The following is a 19,097-nucleotide window of genomic DNA, read 5'->3' on the forward strand; positions in this document are numbered from 1 at the left end:
GAGCTTCAAATGTAATTGTTTCTCATGTGCATTACATAAATATAACAAGGTGTGAGCATGTTATTTACAAAGCCAACACTACTGAGAATAGAAAACCATTGAGAGTTCAGTTTTTCAAATACTTCAACATCTAGGATTTTATTTCAAAAACTGTATGGACCCATCAACTATTCATGTTTTCCAAAAAAACACAAATCAATCAAGGTACCAATGCAGATCTACAAATTTGAAATGCACCCATATCGATACAACGTTATGTATGCCATAAAACATACAACACAGGTGGGAATTGAAAAACTGTTACCTGACTAGCAAGAGCTAAAGCATCAATAAGTAAAGAAACAACCAACCAAACTTGCAAGCAAATTTGATGACCAGCCATAGATATAGGACCCTGCTGTGCAGCCATAGGCGTTGCTAATGTCATAGTTATAAGAATAGCCACAGTTCTACCTATTAGAAGACCACCTACAAAAATGGATTCATATTTCAAATACCATATGCTGAGAAAAGCACAGAGATCTCTGAACTATATAAAATTAATGTTGTATAATTCTCTCGATTTAACTTAAAATGCTTCTGAAGTGATCTACTAATGTAAGTGAGACTTCTTATGAACTATCATCAATGAAATACAAAAACTATAACATGATATACAAATTGACAAACACCTAAAGCCCACAGATTGACAGTGGGCATGGTAGGCAAAGTAGGGAGTGGAGGCAATGCAGGCTTTGGCAAAGAAGGCAATTGGGTGCTTAAAGGTGGCAACGTGGAGTTGGAATTGTTGGCAATGGTGGCAAGGTGGGTTTAGGCATTGTTGGGATGGAAGGCAAAGGCAGTAATGTGGGCTTAGGAAGAGTGGGCACAATAGGGAAGGTTGGTGTAGGGGTTGGAGCGGCTAGTGTGTCCAAGAGATGATGGGCTGCCAAGGTTAGGTCGAGGCATGACAATGTCAAAGTAACGAACAAAGCTAAGATGACGCGATCACAAGAAGCCATGCTTGAGTAGGGCGGAATGAGGGCTTTCAGTATTTTAATGAAGTACACAATAGTATAAAAAAAGTTATGATGTTTGAGGAATCAAATGCAGTACTACTAGGTTTTTATAGATGCAATTTCGGAGAGAGATACGGGTATTAGCTACTTAGGTTGGTGAACTAGCCTTCACATGTAGTTAGACCAAGTGAGGAACTTTTAAAATTTCTGGGTTGTTATAACATATATTTTATATCTCGCAAAAGAACACATTTCTTTCCAAAGAACTAGGAATCACTATGATTGACTTAATACCATATCATTGTTCCAATAGAAACAATACATCGAGGATATATCCAATAAACATTACCTTCAATCCATCTTCATGGAAGTCATAGCCTGTCAACAAAGTATCTTACTAAGTAAACCAATGTCCAATAGACAAAAAAGGAAAAAAAAAACCATATTTCTAGTGTCTTACTAAGCTTATTCTGGGTGAAGCCCAATTGAACGATACATTATTAATATTTCTCATACATCCAAGTTACTCATACCTTACCAAATATTTTTTGGTTTCCACATTCTCATGCATCGTTGAGATAACTTGCAGCACTAGTGGTGGGAGCGTAATAGTTTCAATGCATGAGTGATGTAGAACAAGTCAGAAATGAATTCACGGGTGACTTGGAATAGAAGAAACCACGTTGAAAGACTAAAATGTCTTTTTCTTAATTTTCTTGTTGTGTTGAACGTTACACAAAACCATCTTGAAGGAAGCATTCCATGAGATAAACAATTTGATACATTTTCAAATGATTCTTATGAAGGTAATCCACGATTATGTGATTTTCCATTCTCAAGGAAATGCATAGGTGTCAATGCGATGCCGCCACCAACAATGATCCAAGAACTCAAGAACTCAAGTGTATTTGATTGGAAAATATGTATGTTGATAGGATATGGATGTGGAATGGTAATTGGTGTTGCGATCAGATATACTATTTTTTGGAAGGAAAATGGATGGCTCACAAGGACTTTTGAAGGGGCAATATGCAGGCAAGGCAAAAGATTGATGAGGATTCACAGACTCCATGCAAATGGATGATGAAGAAAGCAAGTAAAATCTTTTTTTGTTCAAATGGCATTACTGCCTAGTTTTATTTGAATTTTTTTCATAAGATATTGTAATCGGTAACATTTGTTAATAAAATAAGTTGTCTCTTTGACTCTAATTAATCTTACCAATCAAAAGAAAGAAAAATATATAATAGAAAATCATGTCATGATCTTGACTAGAAGTCATTACAAACTCTGTATCTGTAGTATAATCCAGCCCTACATAACAAAAAACATAATATCTCCTAAGCCATCTCATAGATATGAATTGCATTGATCAAGACTCGTTACTCAAATAATTAGAGTTACTGCTTGCAACGATGAAATGTTTGTGATCACTTTAGCAAATAATCATTTAAAACAAGACACAAATAGAAATTAGAACGTGAAAAAAAAGTGTTAATTAGTTTATTTGATTTGAACAATTGCAAGTCTAGCTTACCTTAAGCTATCATGTCCATAATTTGTGGAAGCCTGTAATAATGAATTACTTAGATGTAGAATGCAGCGAGTAATTTAGAGATAAAAGGTGAAGAAGACAAGGAAAGTTTCTCTAATGAATGAGAGCCATTAGAGAAACTGACCTCTAATCAACTAGAGCCTAACAGTCACTCTCTTGCCTACTTACTATCCTTATTGAACTGACCTCTTGATTGTAGATTTCTAGAACAAAAATGTAAATTTTTCATTGAAAAAAATATTTTTAATGATATTTTTAATTTTTTTCCTTCTTTTTTGTTTTTCCAATCGTCTTCCTGATCTATGCCCCTAATTACTCTTCTCATTTCAAATTAACAATTTTTCAATCGAAATCTTGGGTAATTTTTATTTCTCTGTGAATAGGTGAAATTATCAGAAATCCATGATAATAACTTCCAAATGGAACATCAAATCATTTAGAAAAATAGCTTTTAGCAATTAAAAACATAAAATAGAATTGAAAGAAAGAGATTTTAAGGAATTGAAATTAGAGGTAAAGACGAGACTTACTGAATTTATTGGTGTCATTGAAGATCGAATTGGTATAAGAAAAGGTCTGCAATTGCGCCATGTGATGTTCTAATATCAATAGGTTTGAAGAAAACCCTGCACTTCCAAAAAAGAACAAGAGTCTTTGTCTTCATCAAGCTCCAACGATAAAAGAAAACCTTGCACTTAAAAATTGAAGATGGTGAGTAATCGAAGATGGGAGAAATTGGTTTTCAAATTGAAGAATTGAAAATGAGAGATTAATTAACAACTGAACATTTGGGGAAATTGAAGATTAGAGATCGATTTACGATCCAAGAAAAGCTCAAAACCTCTGCAACGAAATCCCAAAAAAAGTTTCTTCTTGAAATCAAGATGAAGATCGAGCTTTGTTAGGGTTTGAGAGATCGAGAATATAGTTAGAATTTTAGAAATCAAAATTGAGATGAGGATGAAGCTTCGTTATAGATTTGATTTGCTAGCTGATTTGCAATCGAAGATTTGGAGAAATCGAGCAGAAGTCGATTTACAAACGAATATGAGTACGTTCCGTCCGTTCATGCTTGTTGGAATGATTGACCTAAGAGGTTTCTCTCGAGATTTAATGTACACGGGGAAACGGCTTTTAACAGAGAAATGGCTTAAAACCGTTTAGAATAAAAAATGACTAAAATCTGTTTCATACTAGTGTTCCTAATTTGTTGTTTTCTTGTAGTGACACCACAAGTATCTTTGGTTGTTTCCACGACAGCGCGACTTCAATTTTAAAAAGGTCTACTATTATTCATTCACTTGACACTACATGCCCTAAGAATTTCACCTTATGAAATCAGAATTCATACTTGCTGAACTTGGCACATAGCCTATGTTAATTTTTTTTTTCAAAAAGTTAGAAATATTAAAATTGATTTTTTTTAAGTATGGTCTGTAATGTTTGACCAAGTCCTTATATGCATGGTCAGATTGTCCTATGTATCAGCATTATGGCTCTTCTCTAAACAATTTCATCTTATTTGGTAATTCAATCATGCTCACAATTTTATGTCACATGATTTTTAGAACACATTTTAAATAAAATTGATTCAAATGAGAAAAAAATGGGAAAAACTCTTTTCTTTTCGGACAATTAAAGTACAAAATTAGTTCATTGTTGGCATCTAAATTAGTGGAGACTAATCTTGGAAGATTTTATTTTTTGTGATGGGATAAACCTTACATTGTTGTTTGATCATCATTTCATCTCATCTAATGGAAGAGTTGGTTGCATGGACTTAAAAAAGGGTTGGATGACAAGACAACCTCACAATCAATAGAGTTTTAAAAAATAAAAAAATAGTTGGGCCATGAAGAAAAGGAAAAAAGTGCAAGGATTATGAAAACAGTCTAGTATTTTAATTTTAAGTGTTGAATGAACTATGTTTATCAAATATTTATGAAAATGATCATTACTCAATTTCATAATTTTTTATTTTGGACAAAAACAGTTATCACCTGTCACATTTGCTATTTAATGATTTAGCCTTTGAACTTAGTTCAACTCAATAGTATAAAGGTAAATTCAACAAATTGTTTGAGGAAATATATATTGCAATGGATTAATCCACTCAATGACATAATCCGATATAACAATATTAGTTTCGGATAAGGAATCTGATTTGATAATCATCCAGTCGTATTGGTTATACTAAAGATGATGATTGAAGTTTCATTTCTCATTCAGTACAAAACTTAGTATTTGGTCATCCCAATTCTATTAGGTATGTTTTGATAGCTTATTTGGATTGGGTCTAGTTATGGATATTATGATTTGAATAAATTTTTGGACTGTTTTTTATGCATCCTGATTCAATCTGAACTCTTTCCATTAACATTCTTAGATAAAAGGGTAATTGTATTTAAGGTGATTTAGACATAATCCTCAATGTTTTGGTGAATATTTGAGATATCTCGTCTTATCAAATTGATGGCACACGTCTTCAATGTTGATCTTCTAAGAGTTAGAAGTAATTTCAAGCAATGCCCTCTTATTCCTTGAGCCAAAAACACTTGATTTTTCTCTTCAATAACTCATCTTTTTAATCCTCAATTTTTACCTTACAATTAAATCTCCTCCAACCTTCAAACCTCAAGATTAAGAACAAGAGAGGACAATGATTTTTTTAACAAAAATCAAGAGTTTTTTACAAGTGGTTGAAGACGATGTATCGAAGATGAAGGTTAAATAACATGCCCAAGAGGTCAGAGTTTGAAGATGACCGATTTTTAGACAATATCAAGAATTTTTTTGCGAGACATTGAAGAAGAGGGTATCTCAAAATTTTATGTCATTTTCTATTAGTGTTCTATAATTGATCAAGGTATAGTGAATGTTATTAAGTTGAAAACACATGAGGGTATCTCAAACATTCTTCAAGTGGTGGCAATAATACTTAAAAAAAAAAAAAAAAAATCCATTTTGTATCTAAGCTACATCAAAAGATGAGATCACAAAATACTCTAATCACAACCATTCAATCAAAGTCAAGAGTGGGCCCATGGATGGTCAATGGAAAGAGATGGCTTATATGGATGCAAAATTCAAGTTAGCAAGCACAAATGTGTGGCTCTCATTAGAGTGGAAAGAACTAAGTGGGTCCATGAAAGAGATGTGTGAAGTGTAGAAAGACGATACAAAAAAAACATTATAAAACCTGGGCTTAGCTGGTTTGGGGAACAATGGAAAAGATAAAAATTGAGAAAGTGAGAGAAAGATTTATGATTCTTTGAATGAAAGTGGAGAAAGAAACCATGGGCTTCATTCAGTCACTTGTCAAAAAATATATATAAAAGGTTGAGATAAAATAGAAACATAATTTACATGAGGATACATTATTCAACTCTTTAGATCCCTATATGGAGTGATGGTGAGAGAGAGAAATTTTAATCGCAATTATATTTATTGTATCAAAACAAGAAAAAGAAAAGCTATTTCTACTACCTTAGAATAAAATAGTGTTTATGAGTGAGGACCATGTACTTCAAGAAGTGGGTTTGCTATCTAACTCCAAGTTTCCTTTATGCACCATGTCGTGCATTCTTTTGGTTCCACTTATACAAGAAAATTAAGTATGCCATCTTGTGGATCTAAAGACAAAATAATCTAATTATTCTCTTTTATTATATTTTCTCAAACTTTTGAAGTTTTGTTAGGCTTCGTCCGAATTTGCATTTTGGAGACCCCAGAAAACTCAAATTCCAATTGGTCTACATGTATCATAGAGCATTCCAACATGGGGAATAGATCCTATATAGCTTTTTTTTTTGTTGCCCTTAGCTCTTGTTCTCTTATCTATGTAGCATCACATTGAAAGTTATAATAACTCGTTCCTCTTCAACTAAGGTGTAGATCAGATTTCTTTTTTATTCATTTTAAAAAATCTTTATCTTATCAAATCAAGTATTTAAAAATGGATGATCATTGAACTTTTAAACTCATATGCCTAACTCTTTATCATAATTATAGGAAAAATAAGTTACAAAGGATATGCTCCATATGAGTATACATGGTATTACTCATTTTGAGATGTCATTAATACACGTAGACCAATGAAAATATAGGAATTCCTTGGATTTTTCAAAATGGAGCTCTCATTAAAATCAAGTAAATGCAAACAGACGTTAAAACTATTTTTATAAATAAACAACCAAGTTAATGGTTAGAAACTAGTTGGTAAAAGCGGATTTTGATTCCAAATCATGATACAATGCTAATTCTTACATATAAATTGGAGTGGCGTTAGTAAAAGTTGGTGCAACAATAAAATCTCTCATATTTATTGCCATAAACCCAAAGGAACTTGAGTACCCCGACTACATATAGTACAGGATCTGCACACTTATTGACATTAGTTTTGTTGGCTAAAAGACAAAAACACATTCATATATTTGCCAGCATCTGATTTGAACAGGTGTTGGACTATTGTTGGCGGAGAGTATTGTTTGCTTGAAGTTGAAATATTTTGAGATTTTGAGTTTCATCTCTCTCTCTTCGAAGTAAAAGGATAAAATTCTCAATCAATGAGAGAGAGAGAGTTATAGTCTCTGTGCTTTGTCACAATCGTTGGATGCACGTGGAAGGTAAATTCTTCTCATCTTTCTTGCAAGTTTTAAATTAAGCATTAAATGTACTAGAGATTATTATAACATATTTGTTGATGCTTATCTTCCATCACCATTTTCAGCTTTCTCTGCTACCCATCTCTGTTCTTGTTGTAAGTTCTTTTTTTTTTTTTTCCCTAGGAATCTTAGATTCTGAGAAATTTTGTTGTTTTTTTCCCCTTCTTTTAATTTTTATTTATTTATTATGGTTTGGGTTTTTCTCATTTTTTGGTGTTCTTATTTATTTGTTTTTTTTTAATGGGTAATTTTGGTGTTCTTATTTGGGAGTGAAATCTATGTGTTTAGTATATTTTCCAGTTGATTCAAGAACTTTTTTTATTCTTTTGGAATTATTTATTTTCTTCCCTTATTTCTCCTAAGTTGAATTGGATTGCCTTGTTTGTCATAAAAGATCATTATTTTTTTTATTTGAATTTCTAGTCTTCATAAAGATGGCTATTTTGCTCTTGTTGCAGGAATTGTGTTTCCAATTTCATTATATGATTCTTAAATTTTTAGGAACTTGCCTTTCTTTTTTTCTTGGGTAAAATCTTTAGAATGTATTCGAGTATTCACCATTAAACTCATCTATATGTTAAATTGTTTGAGATGGGTTTTATGTTTTTCCTCTTGTATAGTTCAATGTTTATGAGATATTGGGATGGTTTTGAGATCTGGGTTTTCAGTGTTCTTAATATGACATCAATGTTCATACTCAAATATTTTAGTTTCTTTCAAATTAGTATAGAATTAAAACAATTTGCATTTATGTTTTTGTTTCTCCTCTTGTCTAGTTCAATGTTTGTTAGATAGTCATAGTTTTGAGGTCTGGGTTTTCAGTGTTCTTAGTAGAACATCAATGTTCATGCTCAAATATTATAGTTTCTTTGAAATTAGTTTATAATTAAAACAATTTGCATTTATGTTTTTCCTCGTCTGTTTCAATGTTTATGAGATATCGGGATGGTTTTGAGATATGGGGTTTCAGTTTTTCTTAATATAACATCAATGTTCATGCTCAAATATTTTAGTTTCTTTGAAATTAGATTATTAAAGCAATTAGCATCTATATTTTTCCTCTAGTCTAGTTCAATGTTTATGAGATATTAGGATAGTTTTGAGATCTGGGTTTTCAACCTTTTTAGTAGAACATCAATGTTCATGCTCAAATACTTTAGCTTCTTTGAAATTAGTTTAGAATTAAAGTAATTTGCCTTTGATTTGAGATGATATATATTATTATTTTTTTGAAAAAAAATATTTTTTGTTTGTTTGTATTGTAGAGTAATCATTCTGAATTGTAGCCTTGCAAAAGGAATGGCTTTTTCTGGGGGTAGGGATAGAGGTGAGTTGAGGATTCATGACGATTTGGATGAGCTTTCCACCCAGTTGGCGGACTACATTGCTGAATTATCGGAGGTATCGGTGAAGGCGAGGGGATTCTTTGCCATTGCTTTATCTGGCGGTTCTCTCATTAACTTGATGGGGTATTTTTACTTTTTTTAATTTTCTTTCCCCATTTTTATCTGTTTCATTATTTTCTTGGTTTTGGAGGATAAAGAATTTGGTTTGAAACAGAAAACTATGTGAAGCTCCCTATAACAAGACTGTGGATTGGGCCAAGTGGTATATATTTTGGGCTGATGAACGTGTAGTTGCGAAGAGTCACGCAGATAGTAATTACAGGTTAGGGAAGAGTGGCCTTTTATCGAAGGTATGCTAGTGGAAATCATCTCTTATATATGTTTTTCTTTTCTTTAATTATCAGAAGCCCTTCACTTAGTTATAATTCTTTCCTTTAATGAGAAGGTTTAAAGAAATTTTAAGTTGGGAACTCTGTGTTCAATTAAGGTCAAACCCATTATTAAAATGATCTTGATTTCTTCACTATTGTAAATTTTGATTGCTGGAGTGGTTAATCAAGATCTATATTCATTATTAAGTAGCAAGACTTATCTCTGTTTGGAACCCCTGTCTTATGATAAAGTTCTCCCTCGACCATCATTGACAGGTTACATTTGCACAATTTATATTCATTATTAGCTATGGTTTAGAATTTCATTCTGTTTCAGTTTGCCTCATTCGAGACATCTCGGAATTTCAGCAATAATAAATTTGTATTGGTGAGACAAATCACAACAACTGGGAAAACAGAAGTTGGAAGAAAAAAAATTCTGAGAAAAACAACAGCAGAACATTTAAAATTCAATGGCTAGAGGTCAGTGCATGAAAAATGATCAAAACTAATTTTTACAAATCACCAATAGTGCTGATTTTTGGTATGTGATTCCTTCAAGAAGTTGATTAAACATTCATGTGGTGATAATCCCTAAAAGAGACCATCACATGTGATTTGATGCAAGGATCATTAAATTTTGTCTCTACGAAGCCCATGGTAGCCCAAATTCTATTGTACTTAAAATTCTACAGCCCTCCATCAAATGTCATGTGCGTTGCAGGACTCGTTTAAAGGTTGAAGTACACATCTTGGATTCTAGTGCTATACGTTACTGCAAGAAGTATTTATTATAATTTAAAACTCAATGAAGAGATAGCAAAGATTTGGGATTGGTTAAAATTCAGTGTTGTGTTATCTTAATCCCATTATTTGCTTACGTTTCGACTTGACTTATGTTAACTATATGACCTGATTTTATTGAAAGTTCGGTCCATTATTCTTAGGTTTCTTCCAATCATACCCAAAATTGTCCAATATCATCATCGTTATCGAAGGCTAATCCCAAAGATTTGAGGTCGGCTAAGTGAAATCTGTTTCTCCATTCAATCCCGTCCAGAGTCACAATCGTACGCCAAAATGTAATGTTTCTTTTTGTCTGAGGTGTTTTTTAGAGTGAAGAGTCAACCATATAAGCCATGATGATTATGAGTCAAACCTTCCTCTTTTTAGGTGAGACGAACATTAGCACTGACTATTTCGTGTGAATTGCTGTCTAATACAACATGAGTTACAAAATGTTAACTCAAGTTGACAGGATAAGATTGAACATTATTAACTATTCTTGCTTTAAATATTCTTCAGACATTTATAGTTTGGATAATGAGTCGCACTATGTTTTAAGTGTCGGATGATCTACTACTAGTACAAAAAGGGAAGTCTTATGTACTAAAATTACTACTCGTCATATGAATACGTCAGATGGATAAAACATTGAATGTTAGTGTTTGTCTTGGAATGTTTCGATCGGGACAGTCTTGGTTTTTCTCTTGACTGAAATATTGTCTCGAGGCAAGGTTTTCAAACCTTTCTTACTAGTTCATCCAACCTTACATTTCAAGGCTCTCTAGCCGGAATCAGATTTCCTTATAGGTGGGATTTTCTTGCTGTGCCGTTGGTAGTCAACCATTACTTCTTTCAAGTACGTAATTTATCCATCTCTTGTCTAATCCGTTTATTTGTAGCAAATTTTCTTTTACAATACTCCTTTAGTTCCTTTCCTTGATTTATTAAATACTTTTATGAAATTGGAAATTTTAGCCAAAGCTTTTAATAGATGAGAACGCCTAACCATTTGTAAAAGATTTGAAATGGGAACCGATGGAAATTTTTAAGACCATTTAATGTCTTCTAAGATTAGTAGATTTCTGAAAGCTTATGATGTTGCTTAAATATTACTAATATTTCATAATATTTCTAAAACGCCTAAAACTCGCTTAGAATAATGTCAGTTTTCATCATAAACTTAATCCTATATCCAAAATTTTCAGGTGCCAGTGGTCCCCAGCCATATATATTCAATCAATGATTCCATGTCAGCAGAGGAGGCTGCTACCGAGTACGGGTTTGTCCTACGACAACTAGTGAAGACCCGCACGGTCGGTGTGTCCGAAATCAGCGACTGCCCCAAGTTCGACCTCATCCTTCTCGGAATGGGCCCTGATGGCCATGTTGCCTCATTGTTTCCAAACCATGCGGCACTTGATGAGAAAGACGACTGGGTCACTTTCATTAGTGACTCACCCAAGCCTCCACCCGAGAGGATCACATTCACTTTACCCGTTATCAATTCGGCATCCAATGTGGTTGTTGTGGTGACAGGCAGCAACAAAGCAGAGGCTTTACGCTTGGCAATCGACAACGTGGGGCCTGACTGCCCACTTCTTCCTGCCCGGATGGTGCAGCCAACCAATGGAAAGTTGGTGTGGTTTTTGGATAAGTCAGCGGCCTCAAAACTTGAGGCTTTTCAGGTTGTAGAGTAGAGCCAACATTCTGATTAGTGTTATGTGTGTAAGGAGAAGTTTGACACTAATTGCTTCTTTTTTCTTACCATCTATTCTCCTCTTTTTGGATTTCTTTCAGTCTGTCTTCTTTGCTTTCTTCTCTTACTTCTTTAGGGGGTTTGGGGAGTGCGTGTGTGTGTCTTTTTTGTAACAAAATATTAATAAGATGGAAAGCAAAACAAAGGGGTAAAAAGTCCGTCACTTGTGTGTCTCTATCAGGAAGGGATGTGAAATCAGTTTCATGAGTAAAACAATTGGTATTGGTGAGGAGAATCAGGCCTCTGTTCTGTTTTTTTAATTATTTAATTATTTATTATTTTAAAAAAAAAAAAAAAAAAAAAGAACAAAATTTCAGCCATGAAAAAAAATATATATTTTAATTATTTTTTGTTTGAAGAAATATCCTTCCCTGGGGCAATGGTGGCAATCCTGATTGCCCTAAATATTTATTCTTTCACACACAAGAGAAGACTAGAATTTTTTTTTTTTTTTTAAATGTTATAAGCAGTATTCAGCCACCCAGCATATGAGAAGGCCTTTTACAGGACCACTTGCATTAGGTTATGTTCAGGGATCAAGTGTTTGGCTTTGAGAATCCAAACCACTTACTTGCTAAATTGAGCAATTTATGAATTTAAACAATCCCTTAGATCATAATTTGAGCAATTAATAGTTTTCTTCCTGTGAGGTTGATAATTCGGTGCTATCTTCGGGTATTCTTATTCTTTTTGTAGATTAAGGATATTTTACAGTTGCCTTTACGATGCTCAACCACTCATTTTATCAAATATTAATTAAAATTATTTGTCTGAGAGTTTGCAATAGTCTTGGGTCCACAATAAGCCAATTTCTACTCCTATGGTGCCAAAGTAAATACTCTCTAGTTCTCGCTTTGATGACCCTACTTCCATTGCAGTCTTGTCGAAGCACTACGGCAAAACTTGTAATAGAACACTTTTATGAAAATATATTATTCAACAAGCCCCGAATCGTTGGATTATCATTATGTTCGGGAGAAAGTGATGCCAATGAGATTTCGAGTTTTGTTTGTTCTCAATCTCCAACTGACAAACATCTCAATGAAAAAGCCTTCCATTAGCACATTAATTGCCCCATGTTCATCTTACTTGTATATACTTCCAAAAGCTTTTTGAACTAAATTTTAGGAGTCCTTGTAAGAGACTCAGAATTTCTTAACCTGTTTAAATTGGGGAGATTATATTATCACACCAACTTTTGCTAATGCCACACCAATTCGTATGTAACAACATATACAGATGCATATTATCATAGCCTATATTCTCTTCTTCAATCACCTATCTTACTATTTTTATTTTTATAACGATTTCCTTTATTTTGCTTTTTATAATTGTAAAGATTGCCCATGATTCCCTCTTGTAAGAATTCTATATATACAAGACAATACAGCCAACATTAGCATAGGATTCAAATCCAAAACTTTCTTCGTTAATCTGTGACATTTTATGATATTAGAACCACATTGGGAAAAGGTATTGCTCTACCTCTTTAAGACATCACTTTTCTCTTCTTCCTTTTTTCATAAGTTATCCATTAATGGCTTCATCACCAGTCCCTATCAAACATCACCAACTTCATCTCTGTGAAGTTGGATGATTCAAACTATCATATTTGGAAAGATCATTTTGAATCCATCCTCATCTCCACAGACCTCTTTTGTTTTGTCAATGGAACCAAACGTGCACCACCTACAATCATCACCATAACTAATAACACCTAAGTCACAAACCCAAATTACATAACTTGGCGTAAAAGAGGTGCAAAAGCCAGAATATCACTCACCTTTGCTTCGTCGATGATCTTTTGATTTTCTCCAAGGGGAATCGCTCTAGTAATTTAATCATTCTAGAAGTGCTAACGGATTTCTTTGCGCTTACTGGGTTAGAGGTCAATCTTGATAAGAGCTCCGTTTCATGGCGAGCCATGACTGGGTGATCCTTGAGGAAGCTGTGACCACCCTTGGTGTCAGAAGAGGCAATCTGCCCATGAGGTACTTGGGTCTTCTTTTACTGTCTTCAAGGATTTCTTACAGAGATTGTCTCCCTCTCGTAGATACAATGTCCAAAAGAATTCTTTCGTGGAAGTGAAGGTTCCTTTCTTATGCAGGGAGACTCGTGCTTGTGAAATCAGTCCTTCTTAGTATCAAGGTCTATTGGTGCAACTGTTTTGTTCTCCCTTCCAAGGTTATGAAGGAGCTAGAAAGGGTTTGTGCTTGGTTCTTATGGTCTGGGCCAGATAAGTAGAATAACAACAGTGTGGTCAATTGGAAGGAAGTTTGCAAGCCTTTCAAGATGGGCGGGTTAGGTGTGGTGAGCATTTCCACGTGGAACTCTTCTGCCATTGCCCGCTATGCTTGGAAGATTGCCTCAAACGAAAGTTCTCTTTGGTTGAATTGGGTTAGCAAACACTTAATCAAGGGCTTTTGGACTATGAAGATCCCGAGAGAAGCTTCATGGAGTTGGAGAAAAATCTTGAAGGCTAGGCAGTTAGCATTGAGTAACACAGTTCATCTTATTGGCAATGGCTTGTCTACCTCTCTTTGGAATGACCCGTGACACCCCCTGGGGATTCTTAATACCTCATTTCCTGAAGAACTCATCAATGACTCTAGAATTGGGCCGAAGGCTAAGGTTTCAACCATCATCAAACATGGTAATTGGAGGCTTCCAGGGGGAAGAGGAGATCTCATGCATGATATTCTCCAGCTCCTACCTCAAGTCCCCATTTTGGGAGGGTCCTCAGACAAGGTTGTTTGGAAAGGCCATTCGGATGGTACTTTCTCGGTGAGTTCATCGGTTATATCCATGCTTGCTTATCCTCCTTATACTCCTCTCAGTTGGGTTTACATAGTTTGGAGCAAGAACAAGATTCCTAAACATAGTTTCATCGCGTGGTTAGCATTCAAAGAGAGACTTAAGACCTTGATCAAGCTTAAGGAGTGGGGTCTCATCAATGAAACTAAATGCAACCTATGTAGAATGCAAGATGAGGATTCAAACCATATCTTTGGGGGCTGCCCATTTTCGAGGTGGGTATGGCCCGGTATTCTCATGAAATGTCTCGTGCGAAGAACCTCTGGAACTTGGGTTGAAGAGGTTGAATGGGCAGTTGAAAATTTTAAAGGGAAGTCGATTATTCAAAGGGTGAAGCAAGTGATTGTATGTGCCTTTATTTACCACATTTGGAGGGAGCGCTGCAATAGAATTTATCAAAATAAATGCCTTGATCTGGATTCGATTATTCGCAAGGTTGTTGAAGATATTAGGATCAACTTCGAGGGATTTCTAGAAGACATTGAAGACTCTGATGTGAATCGAGCCTTTACTCATGCTTGGGGCCTTCAAGCTAGCTTTATCCACAAGCCAAGAAGGTATTGCACTTGGCTTAAACCAGATAGAGGTATTTGGGCCATTAATTCAGATGGTTCCTTCTCCACAAGTAGAGGAGGGTTTGCCGCAATCATTAGCAATAGTGAATGAGAAGTTTTGGCGGCTATCGCAGGATGTGAAGCCCCGATTTCTGTCATTTCTCATGAGCTCCGGGGCATTCTCCATGGGATCAAGTTAGCAATTTCCAAAGGATGTTCAAAGATTCAAATCTAATTTGATTCCTTTCAAGTTATCCAAGTCCTAAAAGGTAGGTGGAACCCCCCATGGAGTGTTCTTCACGTAGTCCTTGATATAAGGAACTTGCTTCACAGATTCAGTGAAGTTTCCTTCTCTCACGTCTTTAGAGAGGCCAACAAGGCTGCCGATATGCTAGCTTCCTATCAGAATAGCTTGGGTTGTACTAAATTAGATTGTGAGTTGCTTTCAAGTGACCTTGTATCTGTTATTTATCAGGATGCCTGTGATATCCCATTCCTTCGGTTGTAGTTGGTCTGGGTCTACCTTAACCCTGTTGACCTTTCAATAATAAAAAAAAAAATACATAACTTGTCGTAAATTTGACCAATATGTGAAAAGTTACATCAATGCAACACTCATAGATGAGATTTCTGACCAAATCCTTAGATCCAAAACTTCCTATGAAGTATGGGAAAGCCCTAAAAACAATTTCACTCAGCAATCCTTGGCTAGGAAGTCTTTTCTCCACAATCAACTACACCACATACAGAAAGGATCCTCCATAGTCCATGAGTACCTCCAAAAACTAAAATCTACTGCCGACTCTCTCGTGGCAATAAATGAACCATTGTCCGACTCAGATTTAGTAACCTATACGTTGAATGGCCTGGGTTCTGAATACAATTCTTTCATAACCACCATGGTAAATAGGGTAGAACCACCCCCCTTTAATGAGCTTCGTGTTCGAGCTCTTAGCCATGAACAATGGCTCTTATGGGAGGCCACATGACTATCTCAATCTACTACCAATGATGGGAACTCAACAGCCTTTTACACAAATTAAAATCAGTCCCGTTATAAAAAATTTCATAACCGACAACGGAACAACAACAATCCCATCAAATCCTTCAATCTGAATGGCAATCAAATTCGCCACCAAGATACCAATTGTTCTTCTAATGTGAGCAAACAAAACCATGGCCGAAATGACTACCAATCAAGGGACTCCTCTTTCTCTCGTTGTTAGATTTGCAATTGGGCAAATCATACTACTGCCAAATGCTACTTTTGGTATAGTCATTCTCGCAACAACAACTTCCCTCAAGCATTTGCAAGACTACATCTTTCTCCAGATCAGAATCATGTACCTTCTCATGATCAGTACCATGCTCTTTGGATTCTTGATTTGGGAGCTACTAGTCACATGACCTTTGACCCATCCTTGATTCAACAATCCCAGGAATTTGATGGTATTGAATAGGTCACAATTGGTGATTGTAGGGGTCTCTCGATCTCTAAATCTGATAACTCTTTGCTCCATACTATGAAGAGTATATTTTTATTGGATGATATTCTTTTAGTACCCAAGATTACTCAAAATCTTCTTTCAGTTGGACGATTTACAAAATATAATAATTGTTCTTTTGAATTCTTCACTTGGGGTTATATTATCAAGGATCTACTAACGGGGACAAAGCTTCTTGAAGGACCAGTTGAAATGAATCTATATCCTATTCAAACAACTGCTTTGCAACCTTCAAATAAAAAATAAAACATGGCTTTCTTTGGTTGAAGAGCACCAACTGACACTTGGCACCTTCGTCTTGGACATCCAGCACCTCGATTGTTATCTACTTTGTGGTCGAATAAGCTTATAGATTTTTCTAATGTCTTGGATATTAATAAAGTTTGTGAATCTTGTCAAATGGGAAAGAGTAGGAAACTACCATTTTGTGTTTCTGACAGACAATCTTTAACACCTTTGCATTTAATCCATTGTGATATTTGGGGTTATTTACCAGTACTTTCTAATTTTGGCTTTCGATAGTACATTTTGTTTGTTGATGATTTCAGTAGATACAGTTGGATCTACCCTTTGGTAAATAAATTTGATAGTCAGAAATGTTTTCATCATTTCAAAACAATGTCCAAAAACCTTTTTTCAACAATTATAAAAATCTTTCAAAGTGATGGAGCTCGTGAGTTGACATTGGGATCATTTAAGAATTTACTTGATACTTGTGGCATTATATCTCAGACATCCCCATACGCAAGAACATAATGGTCTTGCTGAAAGGAAGCACTGGCACATCACAGAAATGGGATGCACTTTAAAGTTCCAAAATAGAATGCCTAAAAAGTAATAGCCTGAGGCATTCACCACGGCTGTATACCTCATCAACAAACTACCTTCAACTGTTCTTCGTGGTATGTCACCACATGAGAAGTCATTTAAATGGAAACCTGACTACTCACTCCTTCGCATAATTGGATGTCGTTGTTTCCCAAATCTCCGACCATACTGATCAGACAAATTAAACCCAAAATCTATATCTTGCAACTTTCTAGGCTATAGTACAAGTCACAAAGGTTTCAAGTGTTTAGAACCTCGTATTGGAAGGATTTATGTGTCTCGTCATGTCATATTTGATGAAAATTATTTTCCTTTTATAGAATTAGTATCTAAATACACCTCTACCAACAAGTCTATTGTTGTTGTACTACCTATTGCTTCCAACCTGACACCATCACCAGCTCCACCCACAATTATTCATAATGATCATCCAACTTCTAGCACTCCGGTGGATACTTCCACAACTATGCAATTGGAACTTGTGGAGACATCTCCTTTGGAAGTGGTACAACTTGTATCACGTGTTTTCAAGCCTCCTCTTGCACCACATCACCACATGGTTACACGAAATAAGGATGGCACTCACATACCAAAAATTTATCTTGCTACTAAACATCCAATTCCGATTGCCTTACTCTCCACTTATCAACTACCCACTGAACCAACTTCCTTTACATAGGCTTCAAAAGACAAAAAGTGGGTGGCTACTAGGGGTGCACATGGTTCGGATTGGTTCAGGTTTTGGCAAAATTGGAACCGAACCAATCCAATCCAATCTTGGTTCGGATCGGTTCTCGGTTCTCATACTTATTGAAGATAGATACCTTCTTCCTCAATCCAAGCATTCTATCTCCTCTAATCTTCAAACCTTAAAAACAAGTAGGACTTTTTTTAAACGTGGACTTTGGGATAATAAAAAAATTAAAAGGAAGAAGAAGAAAGAAATAAAAAACCGAAATTTTTATTTTTTAATATATATATATATATATATATATATATATAATTGGTTCGGTTTTCGGATTGGTTCGGTTCTATTATATCCTAATCTAGAACCGAACCAAATTAATTGGATTTTTTTTTCTTCGATCCGTACCCGAACCGTGTATGTGTTTAATCCGAACCAATCCAATCCAAAAGCTTCGGATTGGTTCGGATCTCGGATTTACCCAATCCAATGTGCACCCCTAGTGGCTACTATGATTGATGAATATGGTGCTCTCCTTGCGGACAACACACGGTCTCTTGTTCCTCGACAACCAAATATGAATGTTGTCGGATGTCGTTGGGTGTACCAAATAAAACAATGTGCAAATGGATCACTTGAACGATACAAAGCTCAACTCGTTGCAGAAGACTTTCATCAAAAGGTTGGAATTGACTTCTTCGAGACCTTCAGTCCTGTTGTTAAGCTGACAACAATATGCATAATACTTTCGATTGCATTCTCTCGTGGTTGGCCTGTTCAATAACTAGACGTAAAAAATGCTTTCTTACATAGACTTTTAATCGAAGAAGTCTAAATGCAGCAACCCTTTGGATTTTTAAACAAAAATAAATCCAATCATGTTTGTCGTATACATAAGGCCATTTATGGCCTTCGTCAAGCGCCCCGGGCTTAGTTCGATCGGTTTAGTGATTTTCTATCACAATTTGGATTTCATCGAAGTACATTGAACTCTTCCATGTTTGTTTTCTCTTCTCCAAAAGGCACAATGATTCTCCTCTTGTACGTTGATGACATCATATTTACAAGTGATTCCGCAAATATGTTGTCAAAATTCATTAATCAACTAAACAACAGTTTTGCAAGGAAAGACCTTGGCGAGCTTTAATTCTTCCTTAGTATTGAAGCCCAACATCCATCTTCTCATATAATCCTTAATCAAACGAAGTAAACCATCGATCTCTTAAGTCGAACGT

The 19,097-nt window shown here is 35.2% G+C and overlaps 1 protein-coding gene across 2 annotated transcripts; it reads left to right on the forward strand.

The window, feature by feature from the left end:
- The first annotated feature begins 7,020 nt into the window (after positions 1–7,020).
- LOC147401380 (putative 6-phosphogluconolactonase 2) lies at positions 7,021–11,711 on the forward strand. Of its 2 annotated transcripts, none has more exons than XM_086442664.1 (4): positions 7,021–7,178; positions 8,483–8,686; positions 8,778–8,913; positions 10,926–11,711. In XM_086442664.1, exons 2-4 carry the CDS (start codon positions 8,517–8,519, stop codon positions 11,415–11,417), a joined length of 798 nt encoding a protein of 265 aa, XP_086298790.1. In that variant the 5' UTR covers positions 7,021–7,178; positions 8,483–8,516; the 3' UTR covers positions 11,418–11,711. The 2 variants fall into 2 exon arrangements, with proteins under 2 accessions (XP_086298790.1, XP_086298789.1); XM_086442663.1 differs by lacking the exon at positions 7,021–7,178 and adding an exon at positions 7,223–7,312.
- The last annotated feature ends 7,386 nt before the right edge of the window (positions 11,712–19,097 follow it).

Source organism: Akebia trifoliata, chromosome 5, assembly GCF_017979445.1.
Source record: "Akebia trifoliata isolate Shusen 1 chromosome 5, ASM1797944v1, whole genome shotgun sequence".
Lineage (NCBI taxonomy): Eukaryota > Viridiplantae > Streptophyta > Magnoliopsida > Ranunculales > Lardizabalaceae > Akebia > Akebia trifoliata.